We start from the raw sequence: 21,453 nt of genomic DNA, 5'->3' as shown, positions 1-21,453 counted from the left end.
CAGTGACACCTGGTCTCTTTTAGGGGCTCATGTTTTAATGCAGACTCACTAGAATATTTTCAAAAATAAGTGCCTTTTTTGAAGGGGTAACTTAATGTGTTTCTTCATGTAAGAACTAGGTGTCAACTTCAGTGAAAAGATGTGAGAAATGCATGATTTTGTAAATTTTTCTTGGTATTGCAGGTTAAAATTTAACTAAAAGTAATGATGTGTTAAATAAAATCATGTTCATTTTGTCTCAGACCTTTGAAAATAATGGGGTTGTAAATCATAAATTGTAAGTGTTACTATTGTTTTAGCTTACCTATCGAAGTGTTAAAGTGAATGAGAACTGTTGGATATATTAGGGCATCCATCTGACTTCATAATCTTCTTGTCAACATCTCTTTTGATGCTATTTTTTCCTCCTCGTATTCTGATTAAATGGCATTGCTTTTAAGAAGTGTTTAATTATAAGAATGCTAACATTAAAATCTCTTGGTCCACAAACTCTCCTGTGAATTCTAGTTGTTTGTTACTGGTGCTTTTAAGATCTTAGGGAGATTTTTTGAAACTCAACAGATATACTTCAGTCTTTAGTTACTTACTGGGTTTAGGTATTATTATACTTAACAGGTGATTTATATAGTCTCTAGGCCCCAGGAAATGGGATAATTTAGGCTTTTGATGGAATGGATTGGAGTTTATAAAGGTGAAGCTTCAACTTAGGGTTCCTTGGGACTTTGAAAAGTTATAGAACAATGGTGCAGCCTTCCTGTGAATGCACTACTTTCTGCCTCCCATTCCACCCTAGTCCCTCTCTTTTTTCCTCCTCTCTTCTCTATAGCTGCTATTCTTTTTTGTTTGTTTGTTTGTTTTTCCTGAGACAGAGTGTCACTCTGTTGCATGGACTAGAGTGCTGTGGCGTCAGCCTAGCTCCTAGCAACCTCAAACTCCTGGGCTCAAGCAATCCTACTGCCTCAGCCTCCCGAGTAGCTGGGACTACAGGCATGCACCACCATGTCTGGCTAATTTTTTCTATATATTTTTAGTTGTCCAACTAATTTCTATTTTTAGTAGAGATGGTGTCTTGCTCTTGCTCAGGCTGGGCTTGAACTCCTGAGCTCAAACGATCCTCCCGGCTTGGCCTCGCAGAGTGCTAGGATTACAGGCGTGAGCCACTGCGCACGGCCTGTAGCTGCTATTCTAAACCTTTAGTGTACTCCTCAATCCTACTTAACCCTCACTCTTTCACTTTTGAGGAATGACCTTGTGGTCTTCAGAGGGGGAAGAAAAAAGGTCATGAGAATAATCTGCCTCCTGTATCAGCTTTCTACCTATTTCCGGCATTTTCGTTTATAACTCTTGCAATTTTTCCTTCTGTCTCAAACAGGTGTTTCTTTATTATATGCTCTGGAACCCATCTTTATTACTTCTAGCAATTTATTCCTTCATTTATCTCTTTACAATTTTAGGTAGTCTCCTCCTGTGTGTTGGTTTCTTCCTCCTAGCCTATAAACATGGCATGTTTAAGTCTCTCCTGTTACTTGGTGAACCTGAGAACAAAGAATGCTACATAAAAGAGTCTGTGGTCAGTACCTTTGGGAAACTGCAGTACAGTTTGGGAAATGGTTCCTGCTTATTGTGGCTACTTTCCCAGCTTTTATTCATCCCTTAATTCCCAGTATTTTCCCTTTCACTACTCTGTTGAAACTGTTTTTTGATAGGTTGCCTAACTGCCAAAATTAATGGCATTCTTCTTACTTGACCTCTGCTGCAAGTGAGTTGACCATTCCTCTTTCCTTGAGACTTTTGTTCTCTTAGCTTTTAGATTGCTCTTTATTAGTCTTTTTTGAAGACTTTTTGTCCTTTCCCTGCCCTGAAGAACTGTCCCACGCCGTCATTGACTCATTTCTTTCTCATTGATTCATCTCTTCTACTCCTTATAATGTTCTTTGGGGATCTCACATGTTTTCATTACTTTACCTGCTCCCTATTCACATTTGACTCCCAGATACTTTTTTTCCTACCAGTCCTCTGCACTCACTGTAAATGTTATATTTCTAGCTTCTTCTGAACAGATCATTGTCTGTATGGCATTTGGCTTCAAATTCCACCTGTCTAAAGTCCCATATATTTTACTTCAAACCTGTTTTTCATTCATACACACCTATACACACTCATTCACAACTGTATGCCCACCATTTGTCTTGGTTATTGATATCACTCAGTGTCTAATCTGTGAACTCAGCTCTACTCTTCTCTTCTCTTCTTTCTCTTCTCTTCTTGCCATATCCTTCAGCCACTAAGATCTGTTGCTCGTGTCACTTTGAAATTGTCTCCACTCTTACTGTTACTGAATTTATAATTTAAGTCCACCTTTATTTCTTACTTGGACTGTATAAGAAAATCTTAAAATATGTTAAATTTTGTGATTAAAAATGGCAGGATTCTTGGATAGAAAGAATACCTCTAAGTAAATCTCTCTACCTACTGTGGATTGTGCCAATGGGTTTTAGTGTTATATAGCTATCGGTAGTAGATGTACATAGGTATAGAAGATAATTGTAGCTATATAAAGTAGTTCTTGCCTCTTTGGAGGGCTGTGATAGTTTCCTGGACTACTTATTAACTGATCTAAATGGATATTTTTGCTAATATTACTTTTATGGAAAGTAATGAATATGGAAAGGAATGAACTAGGTGGTATGCCCTGTGACTATTAATGATTACTATTATTGGAGTACTTTGAAATGTAAATAGCTTCAGATTCTTTTAAGTACAGATTGAGTATCCCTTATCCGAAATGCTTGGGACCCTAAGTGTTTCAGATTTTGGACATTTTTTTTTGATTTTGGAATATATGTACATACCCACTGATTGAGCATCTCAAATCCAAACATCTAAGGTCTGAAATGCTTCAATGAACATTTCCTTTGAGTGTCACGTAAGAGCTCAAAAAGTTTCCAATTTTGGAGCATTTGGGACTTCAGATTTTTGGAGTAGTTTACTCAGTTTGTAGCAGATGGACAAGCAGTTCACCTGGTTTACCTGGTTTTGTTTTTAAATGTCTTCTATCCTCTAGATACAGATTTTCCTTTTTGATATGCATTGATTCTACTGGTCTCAGTTTAAATGTTGCATATTTAATGTGAATTCTTATAATATCCTTCCATGCAGTGATGATATGCAAATGAAAAAGGTACTGGTGTAAGTGATTTCCTGATTTACAAATCTTAAAAGTATTTTGTAAAAATTATACCATTGTCCCTTGATATCCTTGAGATGTTGGTTCCTGGAACACCCCCACCCCCATACCAAAATCCACAGATGCTCAAGTCTCTGTACATAATATGTGGGTAGCCTATGCACATCCTCTGCTCTACCTAATACAATGTAATGCTGTGTAAATGGTTGCTATACTGTATTGTTCTTATTTGTTTTTTTAATTGTTATATTATTATTTTTGGGTTTTTTTCCCCCAAATATTTTCTGTTGGTGGTTGGCTAAATCCACAGATTGGGAACCTGTAAATATGGAGGGCTGACTGTATGTACTATTGAAAAAATTCAGATACTATAGAAAAGTACAAAGAAGAAAGCAAAAATGTTCTGAGCCATTTCACCACCCAGAGATAAAATCTCTGTTAACATTAAATTAAATTTAATTAATTAATTTATTTTTTGTGAGACAGAGTCTTGCTCTGTCGCCCGTGGTAGAGTGCAGTGATGTCATAATAGCTCATTGCAACCTCCAACTCCTGGGCTCAAGCGATCCTCCTGCCTCAGCCTCCTGAGTAGCTGGGACCATAGGCATGTGCTATCAGGCCTGGCTAATTTTTTCTATTTTTGGTAGCGACTGAGTCTCACACTCAGGCTGGTCTTGAACTCATTAGCTCAAGCAATCCTCCTGCCTCAGCCTCCCAGAGTGCTAGGATTGTAGGCATGAGCCACCTCGCCTGGCCTTCAGACAAACTTGGTAAGGACGAGAACTGACTAGTATAAGTGCCTATGGCTTCAAGCTGTTATATATAGAGAATTACTTCATGCTTAGTTCATGAAAATTTTTCTGTTTTGCTCTAGCATAACATAAAACCTAATTACTAATTGATCTTCATTTGGCAGGCTCCAACATATGCATACTACTTTTTTCCTATTTTTATTTTAGTCAAATTATAAATAGAATTTCTATTTAGAAGAACACTAATGTGAATCCTTTGGCAATATTAATGATCAGTTTTCTCTTACTGTTTTCACCAATTTTATCTGATTTAGAAAGTCATACTTCCTTTGTTGGGTCCTTCAATAAGAGAGTCCAGTTTGCTTCAGAAAACTTATAAACTACTGCTAGACTAATTTTATGATAGTATTTAGATGTTACTTTTCTAATGTGAAACTTGACTGGTTTTAAATAGATCAGTTTCTAAATAACCCAAAAGTTAAGTATGTCTTGACAGTAAATTGTAAATTAACTGTTTGAATAATGCTTGATATAAGGGGAAATTAAAAGTTTTAAAAATCTTGTAGAAATGTGAACTTGGAGGTTCTTACTAGCCATTTGACTTCTTTCCCTCTCACTCTGTTCCTCTTTATTCTGTGTTATTTATTAACACTGAAGACTCGTAAAAATAGCTTTGAATAGGGGCCTCTTTATGTCCATTGGTTTCATCTTTTTATGCATTTATAGATTGTTTTAACAAGGCAGAAGAGTTCCTGTCTTTCCCTCTCATTGCTAGTATCCCCTCTTCTACCATCTCAAATAATTCATGACTCTTTGCTCTTGCCAGGACAGACGCTTACACACACATACTTAAATCCTTACTTTGGGCACAAATCTTTTAAATTAGTCACAACTATGCTCCTTTGTCACCCCAAAAAGGGAAGAAAAGTGATGAAGATGGAAGATTAGAGCCTCTGGTTTTGGAAAAAAGTAGATAAAAAGGATTAATATCAGTATTTTATCTCCTGTTATTATATATATGTACATATATATTTATATTTATGTATATATGTGTGTGTGTGTATATATATATGTACACGTGTGTGTGTATATATATATATAAATATAAATTGGCTTACTTCAGCCAAAGACAGTGGAGACTTGACCCAGTCAGTCGATTTCAGCAACAAAGCCATCAAATAAAACTTTCCTTCTTTTTCTGTTTCTTCCCTCTTTCCCTTCTTCATCCTCTTTTTCTGCTTTTCTCTTTTTCTGTCTTTCTTTTTTGGTGGATGGATTGTGAAAGATGAACTGGAGTTGAGAAAGCCCAGAGTCAAGGTAGTTGATTAGGATGATATTGCAGTAAATGTAGATAGAGATGATGGTGATCTAGAGTGGGACACTGGCAGTGAGTGTCATGAAGAGAAGTAGTTGAGTTTGAGAAATATTTATGAGGTGAAATAGACTCCATGATTTGATGCTTCAAATATATCTGCATTATCAAAAGGATAAGTTAGTGAAACTGTGACATAATTTATCTGTTTAGGAAAGAAATTATACAGAAAGCACAACAAAACTTGAAAAGAAAAACCAACTTTATAAGGATATAGATTGAATTGCTCACAAGTTGTTTGAAATGTTAGTTGAAAAGCACCTCTCTAGTGGGTGTCTGATCTAACCAAAAAGAGTTTGTTTATTTTATATATTGTTAACTCCAGGTCAAATAATTTCTTAATGTTTTGAAAACATTGCTACTAAATTCATCTGTGGCCAAGGTGGAAAAGCATGGATCAAGCTTACCTTTTCTTTACAATCAGCTAAAAAACTGAATAAAATATATGAAAAACAGGCCGGGCGTGGTGGCTCACGCCTGTAATCCTAGCACTCTGGGAGGCCGAGGCGGGTGGATCGTTTGAGCTCAGGAGTTTGAGACCAGCCTGAGCAAGAGCGAGACCCCCGTCTCTACTAAAAATAGAAAGAAATTATATGGACAGCTAAAAATATGTATAGAATCAAAAAAAAAATTAGCCAGGCATGGTGATGCATGCCTGTAGTCCCAGCTACTCGGGAGGCTGAGGCAGGAGGATCGCTTGAGCCCAGGAGTTTGAGGTTGCTGTGAGCTAGGCTGATGCCACAGCACTCTAGCCCGGGCAACAGAGTGAGACTCTGTCTCAAAAAACAAACAAACAAACAAACAAACAAACAAACAAACAAAAAAACAGTTTTTAGGACATTTGATACCAGGCAGTGAAAGACAGTTATCCCTGAGAGATGGGAAACAAATGAGATGAGCCTTGTGATGACCCTAGCTTACTACCTTTGGAGAATTTCAAGATCTGGTGCAAGTAGAGGGACCTCAGGTGGAACTTGGTGATCTGTCTTAATTGAGGAGATGTAACTGAAAGTCCACAGTAGCCAAGGTGGCTATAGTTTACAAGAAAGTGTATGGAAGAAGAGAGAGCTCACACACAGAACTCTGGAGATTTGTAAAGGGATCCCCCTGAGTCTTTAGCTGAGTACTTCTCAGAGGATGTGAATGAAGAGGCTACTGGATCTGGAAACAGAAATTCTTGAAAAGATCACAGGACACAATTCTCAGAGCTCACACAAGACCTGAGATAGTTCCTGTTCTCACCTTCCAATGTGGAAAACTTCATAATTGGTGAAGCATCAAGTAGGTAAACAGCAAGGCATTTATCTCAGTAGTGGGGCCGAATTAGCCTTAGAATAAATGCTACACTGGTCCTTTCTAACAAAGCTCAAAAGCAAGACCTGAAAGAATCAAACTAATTTTTAAGCAGTTTAATTACAATGGATAACAAAGGTCAAGAGTATGTATAGGATTACAGAAATATTCAGCACCCAGCAAGATAGAAGTCACAGTCTAATAAAAAATTACCAGACAGTCAAAGGATTAGGAAAGTAAGTCCCATAAAGAGAAGATGTAATCAATCAAAACTGACCCAGAAATAGTATATGAGAACATCAAGGCCAGGCACGGTGGCTCATGCCTATAAGTCCAGCACTTTGGGTGGCTGAGGCAGGAGGATTGCTTGAGGCCAGGAATTTGAGGCTAGCTTTGGCAACAAAGTGAGACACCGTCTCTACAAAACAATAATAACAATATAATAAAAATAAGAACATCAAAACATTTATCATAACTGTATTCCATATGTTTAGGAAGCTGGAGGAAAGATTGAACATGTTAAGGGAGAGATAGCAAACTCCAAATCAGACTTCTAGAGTTTATAATGACGGTGTCTGAAATGAAAAATATATTGGATGAAATTAAGGGCAGATTAGACATTGCAGAAGAAAAGATTAGTGAACTTGAAGGCATAGCAACAGAAACTGTGGGAAAACCACACATTGAGAAAAAGTAAACTGTGGAGTAACATCAAGCAGCCTTATATACTTGTGATTGGAGTACCTGTAGTATGGCCAGTGGGAAGAACAGAAAAAATATTTTAAGAAATAACAGGCAGACATTTTCCAAGTTTGACGAAACTGTAAACCCACAAATTCAAGGAGCCCAATGAATCACAGGCCAAAAACATGAGGAAAACTACACCAAGGCACATGAAAGAAGCTGCCCTATAACAAAGACCCATTTTTGAGGAACAAAGGTAGTCACCCTCCATATCCGTAGGTTCCACATTCTCAGAGTCAACTGACCACAGAGTGAAAATTTTAAAAAACACAATAAAAAAATCAATACAACAATAAAAGTAACACATAAAAAATACAGTATAACAACTATTTATGTAGCATTTACATTGCATTGGGTATTAAAAATAATCTAGAGATGATTTAAAGTATTCAAGAGGGTGTGCTTAGTTTATAAGCAAATAATACAGCATTTTATGTAAAGGACTTGAGCCTGTTGGATTTTGATATCCGCGGGGGAACGGGGGTGTCCTGAAACCAATCCCCTGCAGATACTGAGAGCCAATTATATAGATAGCAGATTTCTCACTGAAAATAATACAAGCCAGAAGACAAGTGTAGCAGTATCTTTAAAATATAGGAAGAAAAGGTGTCAGCCTAGAATTCTACACTTGGAAAAAATATCTTGCAAAAGTACAGTCAAGTGAGTCTATGTAAAAACTGGTGAAATTCAAGTTGGGTGTGTAGTTTAGTTAAAATTAATGCACCAGTGTTAATTTATGAAAATGTACTATGGTCATGTAAGATGTTATCTCTTGGATGATGGTAAAAAGTAAGTCTTAAATTATTTCAAAATAAATTTTTTTAAAATAATAAAGTGGACATTATCAAAATTTAAAAACATGCTTTTTGAAAGACAATGAAAAGACAAATCATAGACTTGGAGAAAACATTTGTAAATCACATATCTGACAAAGGACTTCTAACCAGAATATATGAAGAACTTTCAAAAATACCACAACAGAAAGCAAATAAAGAAAACAGTGGAAATGGTTAAAAAATGTGAAGAGACGATTCACTGAAGAAGATAGAAAATGGCAAATAAGTCGTTTGGGAAATGCTGGTTAAAACCCCAGTGAGACACCACTACACACCTATTAGAATGTCTGAAGTGAAAAAGACCAATCAAAGCATGTGTTCCCGAGGACACAGAGCAACTTGATTTCTTATACAGTGCTGGTGGACATATTAAAATAATACAACTACTTAGGAAAACAGTTTACTAATTTCTTAATAAAGGTTATACATATACCCATACCATATGTGTAAGCCATTCACTGTTAGGTTTTTAACCAAGAGTAGTGAAACATATGTATATGTAAAGACTTGTACATGAGTATTCACAGCACCTTTATTTGTAATACCAAAAAGTGAAAACAGTCTAAATGTCTAATAAATGAAAGGATAAACAAATTGTGGTATATTGATAATATGGAATACTAATAAGCAATACAAATGGATGAAATATTGATAAATGCAATGACGTGGGTGAATCTTGATGCTGATTGAAAGAAGCTAGTAAAAAAACTGATATGTATGTATGATTCATTTGTATGAAGTCCTAGAAAATGTAGACTAATCTATAGTGACAGCTGATCAGTGTTTTCCTGGAGACTTAAAGTGGGGGTGGTAGTTGGAGTGCAGAGAAGAGTGGGAAGGAGGGAATTAAAAGAGGCCTGTGGAGACTTTTAGCATAGTGGAAATATTCATTATACTAATTTGGGTAATGGTTTCAGGTTTTATACCTGTGTCAAGAGTTGTCGAAGTTTATATTTTAAATATATGCAGTTTATTATATGTCAGTTATCTCTAAATAAAGTGGTGAAGAAAAGGTCTCTAGGTCATGTTTCACTCAGAGTAGAAAGATTAATATCAATTTATGAAACCATTAAGGCAGGTAAAGCAAGCTGAGCTTGTTCTAAGGAGCTGTACCATGCAGGTATTTTATGGTTATATGAGTTTATTATGTGATTTTAAAAACCTTGGCCAGTATTCAAGAGTATTAGTATTTCTCTGTCATTCATCCCATCGTTGGTCTTTTTCCTATAGACCTTTTTTTTTAAACATATTTGCAATGAAATATTACATGATATTTTGTATTCTATTTTCTTTCAATATAAACTTCTTCACATCTTTCTACCTAATTAAAAATATTTAGTGGTTGCACTTTTAATCTTATGCTGTTTATTACTCCTTTAATTTATGGGTATTTTAGTGTAGTCTTATTCTGGTTTTACTGGGATCTACCAGTGTATTAAATACTAAATTTTACTTTTAAAACAACAGTTTCTATGGAATAACATGATAGAAGGAAAGCATAAAATTGTATTAAACCTGAGTTTAAAACCTCACCAGACATTTTATTTGTTAAAAATTTTATTGCTCATTTGTAGATAGGAAATTATCAGTTGGATTGGGTGGGATATCTTGATTGACCCGTTATTATCTCATTTAAGGTATAATGGTAGGCTGGGCACAGTGGCTCATGCTTGCGATCCTAGCAGTTTGGGCTCGAACTCCTTGAGCCCAAGAATTTGAGACTAGCCTGTGCAATAATGAGACCCTTTCTCTACCAAAAAAAAAAAAAAAAAAGAAAGAAAAATTAGTTGGGTATGGGGTGTGCACCTGTAGTCCCAGCTACTTGGGAAGCTAAGATAAGAGGGTCACTTGAACCCAGGAGTTGGAGGCTGCAGTGAGCTAGGCTGATGCCACTGCTCTCTAGCCCAGGCAACAGAGTGAGACCCTGTCTTAAAAAAAAAAAGAAGAAGATAATAATTATGATTACAACACGTTTTAAACTAAAGGTCAGAACTTTTGATTTAGTGTATTTGTGTGCAGAGTGTACAGGTAGGGATCATATTTAAATGTTGGGGAATAGTGTCATTTTGGAGGACTCACTGTATAAGAAGCACTTGCTTATTTTTGGTGTGAAAATTGTGGAGTAAGTTTCAGTGTATGAGAAACTAAAACTTGTTGATTTTTTAAAATGTGTTCTTAGTGCTATTGAAGATATGAGTGTAAATTAGAATTTAAATTGAATAGAAATTAGTGCTTATTTGTATATTTGATAAAAAACAAGAATTTAGCATTATGGAGACATACCTAGGTTGTTAGGAAGGGATTATTTAATCATAGGGCAGGAATAGTAATACTTTGATTTTTTTCCCCCACTACTACTTTTATTTCTTCCATACTCCATAGTGTTATTAAAGTTAGACAAATAATTTGTGTTACTAAAATCCTTGTCTTTTTCCTAGATAAAACCTTTGCCTCTTAAACCTAAAAGAAGTAGTTTATTTTCTAAGCAGATTATTTCATTTTAATGTGGTATTTGTTTTCATTACCAGTTTTGCCTTATCTTTATAGTTTTTATAAAACATTGATTTATATTTTAAACCAGTAATATTAAAGAAGTTTTAAGAATGTATCTTCATCATTGTAGTTATTATTTTAAAGAGTTTTATCATGAAAAAGTACTCTAGGTTAGGTGTTAATTTCTGATTATTACTATAAATATATCTGATAGTTCTCTGATCTAGCTGCACAGCTAATTTATATTATCTGTTAATAGTAGCTCTGTCCTCTTATTGCTAGATTTTTTGTTGTTTTTGTACCTAAATCCTATATAATATTTTTTCTGCCATTTAAATTCTTCTGTTGTTCCTCTAATCTCAAGTGCTCACAGCTGAACAAAACAAACTCTGAAACTACCCACTCAAGGGACATTAAATCAAGAAAGGAGGGAGGATTTTAGGTCACTCTTTTCATTTCTTAATATAAATTCACTGTTAGGTAGGTTTTTGGGATCTGAAGTTATTGAATCTCTAAAAGTTACAGTTTAGTGTATAAATTTTACTAGCTAAATTAATTCTAATAATTTCTAATAAATTTGGAGTCCCTTTATAGTTTGTTGTACTAGACATTTTAAATATGATTTCTTTGTTAAAGGTAGGATGGACTTTCCCCTCCTTTTTTATCCTTTATTGGGTCTCTCAAAAATAGGCTTTCAAAGTAAGTTAAAATAGATTTAATTTAAAGAAACTCAGCATTGAAATCAGGTTCTTTATTATTCACTGTAATTATAGGACATATGTGAAATGGAAACTGGGTAATAACTATTTCTCAGGAATATACGAAAAATCTTTGTATGTATATTTGATTTTCCTTGTCTAATTTGCTGTCTCCTGGTAATCGTGTAATCTTGATATCCCCGTCTCTTCTAGACATTTTGGAATCTTTTACCAAGATATCTGATGGCTTTTACCTTGACCCTTATCTTCTAAGATAGATTTAGGGTTAACTGGTCCACAACTAGCTCTGACATACTTTTCATCTTGTTAGTTTTCTTATGACTAGGAAGTATTACATCAGTAAAATGCAGTGGCTTGTTTTCTGTTTGAGAAATTAGAAATTGGCCATCCGTTGAAAGAACGTGCCACTATTTTTGAAAACTTTAGAATTTGAAAGATTTTTAAGAATACGTGATAAAAGAGGATTTTTCCCCCCTTTGGAAAATATATTTTGGCTCAGGCCTGATTATTCTTTTTCAGAATTTCATGTTTTAGATGTGTCAGTAAAAGACATTCATTCTATATTTCTAGTATATTTTAATTAAGCCTAGATTTAGCATTTCTTCTATATTTTATCACTTCGTATTTAATTTTAGCTGGCTCATAACTGATAATATCATTTGCTTAAGGTTTACAATTAGGTTAGCCTCATGACTTGTTACCTTCCAGATCTAGTAGTTTGAACTCTAACTTGGCAGTGTAAAGTGTCATTTATATCAAATAGGGAAGTTGCTCTTTCTGCTTCCTTTGGAAATTCAGACGAGATTGGGCGTGTTCAGGGTGGTATGGTCGTAGACCCTCCTGTGGAAATTCAATGTGGACAAAATACAGACTTGTTAAATTTCTTATCTTCTTGTAGTTCTTAAAGCCAAAAATATACCACTTGAGTATATTAACATAAAAGTTGTAGCATAGCACCATTGTGAAAAAAATTTATGTAATCTTACAGTGAAATGTTTTTAGTGTTAATGAGTTACATATGGACGTGGGTATTGGGGCCTATATTTAATTTTTTTTTTTTTTAAGTATCTTGATTCCTTCCACATGTTTGTCTTGTTTTTAAGTATTTTTCTTACCTTTACTCTGTTACTTAAATACATGGCACTGTATTATTAGGGAAGTGTTTGAAGTGCTTACAAAAAAGGAAGTGATTAATTTTGGGAGAAAGGCAGTTTTTTTAACCTTTATCCAGGTGGAAGTGGTTGAAAAATATTAAATTTGAAACTTGTTGCTCAGTTTTGAGGTAGTCTCAACCTCCCAGTTCTCTAAAATGTATTAGGACAGTTTGATAATGATGCATGCACGACAATAAAGATAAATTTCACATGTTACCAAGGTTAAAATTCTGCAAATGAAATTATTAAAATCCTCAAATTTGATTATCAAATTTTCTTGTAGAAATTTAATTATAACACACCAAAATATGTAACCTAAAACACTTGTAAATCCTTTCAATAAAATATTTTAGTAAATAAAGCACTGTGAAATAATGCCTAATAGATTCAATGTCTTTTTTTGGGCTTTAAGTGTGTTAACTTAATATATTTGATTTTCAAATAGACACCAAATCCTACTGCAAGCGAGTTTATTCCTAAAGGAGGATCAACCTCCAGGCTGAGTAACGTGTCCCAGTCAAATATGTCTGCCTTCTCTCAAGTTTTCTCTCACCCATCCATGGGAAGCCCTGCTACTGCTGGATTAGCACCAGGTAAGTTAAGTACCTATTTCCAGTGAGTTCCAGATACCAAATCTGTAAGCACCGTTTACTATTAATTTAACAGAACTGAAATTGTATACTTCAATGAGTCACATTTGAACACATGATGAGTTTTATGTTCTAGATTTTGGTACCATAGACTAAATGTGTAGTTGAGAATTTTAAAGCAAAATTTAAATATGAATGAAATTATATGGAAGGATTTTTTTTATATAAAAATCACAAAAGTTTTAGGGAGAAAATGGCTATTTAGAAAAAAACTATCTGGACCCTTGGTATTTCCCTATTTTTTAAGTCAGTGATAATTTCACTCAAAAACTTGTAAAAGCATCAGACATAGAGGGAATATTGATGTATATATGCCTCAAAGTCCTCCTTTTGGATTAAATTTCTAAAAAATAATTCATTGTATAATGGTAAAAACATCTTTAGTTGGTATTACCTTTCAAATGTTTGATTATATATCCTGTAGTAGTAATTTAAGATTGGGTAAAGTATTATAAACAGTAGTGGGAAAGAATAGTGCTGCATTAAGGGTTATTGCGGTAGGGAAAACCACTTCTCAGTCATTTTCTTCCAAGTATACTCATAATGGCAGAAGAATTTGGGCAAATGTGCTTATACTCCAGGAGTCCTGAGGCATAGTTCAAAGTGACCTTTTGAAAGAGCTATGATTCTTTGAAGTCCTCTCTTTTATCTTAAAAATTCATGCAAATTTTGCATTTACTCCATAACAAACATTTATTTTCATATAAAAATATAAAAACTTTCTTAGGTAATTCACATCACATTTCCACTGCTGTATACCTAGATTTGGAAAGTAAAGTGGGCAAAATCATACTGAATTCATAGTAAGTGCTGAGCAGATTGTTATCTTGTGTCTGTAAAATGTTTGAGCACACAGATTATGTTTCTAGAACCTGTTCTGGAAAATCATCACTTGGTCTTGGACATTTTAAAAAACAGAAACAAAATGAAATATACACACACTAAAACAAAGTGAAAAGATCTATCTAGATCAGCCTGGGACTAATACTGCCTCCAGGGCTTGGTCCAATAAGTAAGACAAATCATTGATTTTGGTAATAATATCTTAGGAGCCTTTTAGGGAAGAAGAATAGGAAAAGATAAAGATAAAACACTGTGGAACAGAGCGTCTGTTTAGCACATGAAGTATCCATGTACTCAGAGCTTCAATAAGCTTGTGTTGCCTAGGAGTTTATCAGTGCCTCCTTTCCCCACCATACTCTCTCTTGATCCCCCACTTATGTCCCTCTCCTCTGACCGCTGCCCCCCTCCCCCCCAGCGTTTCTTTGTTCCCTGTTTCTTCTACTTTGGCTCTTTTCAGATTCAGTTAAATTTGTAAACATTTTCCCTTCTTCCCTAGACAGCAGTGTCAGAGTTGATATCCCTGGTAGCCTAAAAGCTTTACTTGTAAGTAATATTGCTATGATTTTTCTCCTGTGGAGGTGTGTTAGCATTGTTTAGTGAGCATAATCTACTAGTCAGCTGTATATCTAAAGTTTCTTGGACATTGTCCAGACTTCCAAGCAGTGTTGTAATTTACCTTTATGTCTATTTACGAAGCACCCACAATAATGGGACCCATATGCCAATCAGAAAACTTTGGCTTTCTTAATTCAGTGCCAATTTATTTTGGCTTAACAATACTTCCTTTCTTGTATTAGAAGTAAATAGTTTGCTGACTTGTTTGATCCGACTAGTTCAGGCTTGCCATTTTAAAAAATTACCCTTTTTTAAATGTTGGAAGAGTTAAAATATTACAGGGGATTTTAGACCTTAAAAATATTTAGTTAAACTCCATTAGTAACTTGTGGTTATTTGTTTAAGCTTTTCAGTAGGCATTAGCTTGTTCAGAAGTAGGTATTTTATTGGTCCTAATTGGGCATCACAGTTTAAATTTAGGGTGAAATTAATTCATTTAAAAATTAAATTAGCTGAAAAACTACTCTTCTGTATAGCCTTAGCATTAAAATGGTCATTCTGCTTCTTATTATTGATGAGAGTAATCACTGTCTGGAACCATTGATACGGGTCATTATATCACATTAAATGTATTCCTGAATTCTTTATGGCTGTCATATCAAAAGTGTTCTTCATTCAAATGACAATCAACTAAGGTAAAATGTTTTCCAGAAATAAGGCAGTGATTAATGGTTTTACATTTATTATTTCTTGAATTTTTTTTTCCCTTTAGTTAATGGCTCAACACTCTCTGGAGGTGAGCAAATAAAAAAAATTTTCAGCCTGCCTTATTGTCAGAAAACCATTTCCCCCCTCACCATTCTTTATCATTTCTTACCCACAAATATTTTGTTCAAGGCCTAGGAAAAGTGCTTGGCATTACCACTTTAAGAATAAATAGGCCGGTGCGGTGGCTCACGCCTGTAATCCTAGCACTCTGGGAGGCCGAGGCGGGTGGATTGCTCAAGGTCAGGAGTTTGAGACCAGCCTGAGCAAGAGTGAGACCCCATCTCTACTAAAAAAATAGAAAGAAATTATCTGGCCAACTAAAATATATATAGACAAAATTAGCCGGGCATGGTGGCACATGCCTGTAGTCCCAGCTACTCAGGAGGCTGAGGCAGGAGGATCGCTGAAGCCCAGGAGTTTGAGGTTGCTGTGAGCTGGGCTGATGCCGCGGCACTCACTCTAGCCTGGCCAACAAAGTGAGACTCTGTCTCAAAAAAAAAAAGAATAAATAGAAAAGGGTGTAATGTTACCTTAGTGGTAATTTAATTTATCTTCAGTGCTTCTTGCCGACTATAGGTATAACTCATTGATAATTTCTAGTTGTAAATTTTTTATTTTCTTTTATTTCTATTCCCAAAACTATTGCCCTTGAAAGTATGTCAAATTACTATTTTTCTAAAAAAAAGAATGAAATCTTAGATACTTTGGCACGTACATAAACTAGAGTAATGTCATTTTCATTAAATATGGAAATATACATGTCTGAATATATATATATTGTTTTATCTTTTTAAGGTCCAGACTGAGATGAAATAAATATATTTTTTCATCAAAAATGTAAAAATATTTGGGTAAAGTTGAGTAGATATTAAGATTTTGGGTGTCCTCGAATTGTAAGGAACAGAAGACATAATGCCTGACACAGAGTAGGCCCTGAGTAAATCAGATTTCTTTTTAAAATTTGTTTTGGTCAGTTAAAAAATACAAATCATGTTTTCATTTATGTTTCAATGCTAGAAGTAAAATATTATACAAATATTATTTGAATTTATTTATAGCCAATTAGATTTAAAAGGCATTAAAAGTGTTAAAAATATGTGGCATATATTTCATTGAATTGCATACATAGCCATTTTATTCTGTTTTAATTTAAGAAATCAAGTGTCTATAGATTTAGTTGTTTCATGCACATTTAACCTATGAAAAATAGCTATTAATAAATTTCTAAGTCTCTTTTGTGAGAATAGTTGTTTTAAGAATATTTAAGGTATGGTGTTTAAGACCAGCCTGAGCAAGAGCGAGACCCCGTCTCTACTAAAAATAGAAAAAGTAGCTGGGTGTCATGCGGCGCACGTGTAGTCCCAGCTGCTCAGGAGGCTGAGGCAGGAGGATGGCTTGAGCCCAGGAGTGTGAGGTTGCAGTGAGCTACAAGGCCATTGCACTCTACTCGGAGTGACAGCAAGACAATGTCTCAAAAAAAAAAAAAAAAGAAAAAAGAATATTTAAGGTATGGTACTTGGACTTCATTGTCTTTGAGAACCGCTATAATTATGTGCATATTTTTATTTGTAAATATGCATTTTTCTCCGGTCACAGTTTTAATTATCCTGTCAAAGGTCCACAGCCTTCTAAAAGTTAAGAACTGCTGGTTTAACCCACCCTTAGCAAAATTAATTTCCAGAGTGTATAAGTAAGAATACTTCTAAGTAACGCATAGTCTAAAGATATATTTTTCTAATAACTCTTGCTTAGGCAAAGATTTTTTAAATAGATTTCTAGAAATGAAATTATGACTATGCTTAGTATATGAAATGATAGTTTTAGCTTGAAGTTTTTGTGCCACAAAAAATAATTTTATTATGAGAACTAATTGCTGAATGTTCTTTATCAGAATTTGTCTTAAGAGTATTTTGATTTGATAGTAGACTTAGTAAACTAAGTCTTACTGTACTTAGAGTTTAATTACCTTAGTGTAAACAAATTCAGAGTACCACTGTGTGTTTGAAAGTGATTTGAAGAGAGGTAGCAACAGGAGCAGCATACGTTTCTGGGTAGTGTTCTTATGTGTCACTTAGTGGTTTAATGAACAATTGTGACTCAGGAATTAAGCACCTCTTTTTCTCCTGAATTGTGTGTGGGCAGTTGGGAGGGGCAGAGATGAGTTCCTGAATTTGAAAATGTCTTCACTGATTTATAAATAAGAAGAAGAGCCATAGTGACTTTCAGCATCTTCCAATATTCATTCCTTCCAGATGAGGATAGTGCAGGTTTTTGGACTACTAGATATATTTTATTGTAAATTATGAAGGCAAATCTCATATGATTCTGAGGAGAAGCATCTAATTACTGTAGTAAACTTATTAAATAATCTTATTCATTTCTTACTAATTTTATTCTAGTTTTTGGGAAAAATAAATCTAAAGAAAACAGTTGCATTCTTAGATCTCGTTTTTTGAAATACCGAGTAATCATTTCTTATTTATTTCTGAGAGTATAGTGCCAAATTGGTGGGTAAAATTGGCTAATGTGCTTATATTTATTTTTAGCTTGAGAAAGGTATAGGGGAAAAAGGGAAGGAAAGAAAAGGGGGAAGTGAATATTTATTCATCATTCTTATATAGAAACATTAAAACTTTTTATAAATGTAGACTAAAAATAGAGTTATTTATTCTTGTAATGTTGAAGAGTTTGGGTAAGAAAATCACTTTCAGCTTCAAAGTTCTATGCTAAAAAATAATAAAATTCCGTGATTCATTAGCTCTCTGGCATTTCATATCATACAACAGAAAATGGAGGCGTAATTCATTTAAATTGCATAGTAGTTGGCTCAGGCAATTATAGTCTGATATTGATAATCGATGCAGGTAGAAACTTTGGGGTTTACATAGTTCAGCCTTGTGCCAGTCTAGAGGCGGCATTCCTGTCATCTAGCTTCTGCTTTAGTCCATTTATAGTAATAAGAAATTATTAGCTAACCCAGGCAACCCAGTGTACATTTTAACAGTTAGAATAAAAAAGGAAATTATATCTTATGCTGAACTAAACTCTGTCTTGTCTGTCTTCCATCCACCAGTCTTCGTTCTTTCCCATTTTACTAAATGGAATAAATGAAAATCTTTTCTACATGATAGCACTTTTAGCTATTTTCTTTTTTAGACTACTTCTATGTGTGTGTATGTCAGTATGATGGATTCTTTCATAAGACTGGGAGACAATATGGGGTAGGGCAAACTGGGGAAAATACTATTAAAATTAACAGGTTGTATAGGTTAAACATTGTGAACTCTTATAAGTCATAAGAAGTAGAACACTAGTGTGGGTAAAATTAAATCTATAGGTATGTCTACATAGCCACATTACTACTCTGATATCCAGTTAAGGAGTGTACCATTGGGAAAATAGGAAACTCTATCAGTAGGTGAATCTATGGTCTTGCAGATAGTGAATATCTAAACTCATATTTAAAATTTCATTGTGTACCTTAGGCTCTACATTAAGTCACTAATTAAGTCTACATTAAGACACAAAAGCTCCATAAGCTATTGCTTTAGATTATTTTGTGTTTATTAAGTGGTATAATTATTGAAAATAAACATGACAATATTTATTTAGTTCTTAAACATCATCGTGTTTAATAGGACATAACTTTGAACAGATTTTCCTTGTAATTATTTTTCAGAAGTCTACTGTTAAATGGATTCTGTGGGATAGTCAAGTAATTATGCCATGAATTTATTTTGATTTCTGCCTGAACTGATTTCTCTGAATTATTTTTGCACTTATTATTAATAGAGGTAGTTTTAGCATTAATCTTCTAATTATTTTAAATATTACTTTAGATTTCCTAAGCATATTACAAATTCATTAAGAAGGAGGGACTATGCCATTTCTCATCTACCACAAATTTAGGCATAAGTGGTGTTTAATAAATGCTCACTCATTAGGTTAGGCTTGATTTCTGTATTAGAAAATAATTTTGTAATTGGTAGGTATCTTTTAAGTACAATGAATTTGAATGATTCAATAAACATCTTTGAAGAAGTTCTAAAAACTGCAAAGAGTTCAAGAGTATGTAAATGAATAATAGTTGAATGAGGCCCAGAAATCTGCCTGTTGAAAAAGTTTAATGGCATCAAAACTAGAGTCACTGTGTTTTGAAGTGCTAGAACATTCTTATAACCAAAGTATTTGTAAGTATTATTTTTAAATTGCATGTTTCCATTTTTTTGTAACTACTTTGTTTTTCAGGTATATTCTGCAGACTCATTCAAACCTTTCCAGGTTCTCTAGTTTGGGTATTGCTTTCCATGTTAAAAATAAATTAAAAAAATTAACAACTATTTTATTAAGATAGGGGTCTCCAAGGTTTTTGTGAAGAGGACTTTTCATTGTCCTATATTGCAAGCTCATCCTGCAAGGGAGCTGCTGTGTGTATGCATGTGTATGGATACAGATTACGATGTCCCAGGGAAGGTTACTAACAGTAGAACTGTAGAACTATAACGGGGTTGGGAATGCCTGCTGGCTATATTCCCTTCCCAGATGGGAATTTCAGGAAACTGAGGCGAGACGTTTATGGCGCAGAGGGGGATGTGGCTGCTGCAGCTGGCTTGGAGACCTGTCAGGTAAGGCTTAAATAGCTACCAGTAGATAATGTTCTCCTGGTTGGGAAATCCCTGGTTAATGTGTCCTGATAGATTTGAGAGTTCTTATGGTGGGCTTCCTGTTTAAATCTCATTGTATTGGCTGTTTTGTCCCATAACTAGGGGGTAGGGACTGGATGGGAGTGGGTAGGGGTTCCCTACAACTGTAGGTTACAGATTCAGTGATCTATGCCTGCAGCAAAGTCTCCTGCAGCTCTTGGACTGCTTTCATTGGATTTTGATTTGATTGCCTTTAGAACATGATACCAGTTCTACTAGAGTAGCTGTGTGGTTTTCAATACACCACTTGGTTTCTGTGTCTTAGAGTCTTCTTTTCTGTAAGAAGAAAGTAATTTTTAAAATCTGATCTAAAATTCTATTTTTTTGTGACATACGGATCTATAGGAGAACAGAAGGCAGTAAACAGAGACAGAAATGAAGATGTTGAGAATTAGTAAAAAGGGAGGAAGACTTTTGTGCTGGACTTAAAAAGGATTATAGGAGGCATATATGGGTTTCCTTGATGTACTTTGTTTAAATAGAAAATCCCCCTAAGTATACCTTTATTTCATAGGTGGAGATGAGTGGAATTTTGTTTCAGCAGTATAATATCTGATTCTTAGCTGAATGTGGAGAGTTAGAAGTTGGTCTTTTTTGGTGGTTTTTTTCTTTCTTTAAACAAATAGGTTGAGAACTCCAAGATCATTTTTTTTCTTTAAGCTTTTTAGCTCAGTAGTGCCTAGTGTATTGTAGATACTTGGTGAGATAGTATTTGTGTGAATAAATTTACTGTACTCTGCATTACATGTCTAGTTAGGAGTGATCCTCTAATTCTGTAGGAATGAATTGGATGATTGTAGCCCCTTCTGTTTCTTGAATTATTCCTTGATTTTTCTCAGCTTGATTTTGAAAGTCATCTTTTTCTTATTCTGTCATTCACATGTAGCTACCCTAGAGTAGAGGATGTGGGAAGGGTCTTAGCAGAAGGAGAGGCATTACAGATATAGCCTTTTTCAAACCCCCAGCATACATAGGTATGTAAATCCTAACTGTGAATGCTATCAGAAACTCAGCTGTGGACTGCCTAAATATTGTGATCATATTTAATTCTGGATTCTTTAGTCATGAATCTCATGCACATTGATATGTCTGAAATAAGATTTTTTTATGATTTCATAAACAGTTTTCCATATTTAGATGGGGTTATCCAGATTTTAGAGTGCTATTCCTATAAATAGTAAGTACTAACAGTCACTTTGATAGGGGATATCTTTGAGAAAACAGTATAGATCAATAGGATGTTAATATATTTTTAGTCACCAAGTGTTCTCTAAGCCATAGTTACAGTAGGCCCTAATCTTAGTGTCCACTGTTTGTGAAGTGGTGGTAGGTTAAACTGCTGAAAAAATAGATCCAAAATGTAAAGACATGGCTTAACTTGACA

At 34.6% G+C, this 21,453-nt stretch overlaps 1 protein-coding gene across 3 annotated transcripts in view; it reads left to right on the top strand.

Annotated features, from left to right (window-relative positions):
• The window catches only part of PAN3 (poly(A) specific ribonuclease subunit PAN3), a 129,936-nt gene that overhangs the window by 44,757 nt on the left and 63,726 nt on the right, over nt 1-21,453 (top strand). For all 3 annotated transcript variants that reach the window (XM_045566845.1, XM_045566843.1, XM_045566844.1), the window contains one exon: nt 12,996-13,143. In XM_045566845.1, the coding sequence (XP_045422801.1) occupies nt 12,996-13,143 (148 nt within the window). The remainder of the gene's footprint in view (nt 1-12,995; nt 13,144-21,453) is intronic.

Source organism: Lemur catta, chromosome 13, assembly GCF_020740605.2.
Source record: "Lemur catta isolate mLemCat1 chromosome 13, mLemCat1.pri, whole genome shotgun sequence".
In the NCBI taxonomy this organism is placed as follows: Eukaryota; Metazoa; Chordata; class Mammalia; order Primates; family Lemuridae; genus Lemur; species Lemur catta.
The sequence above is the reverse complement of the archived record's forward strand: the minus strand, read 5'-3'. Positions and strand labels throughout refer to the sequence as shown.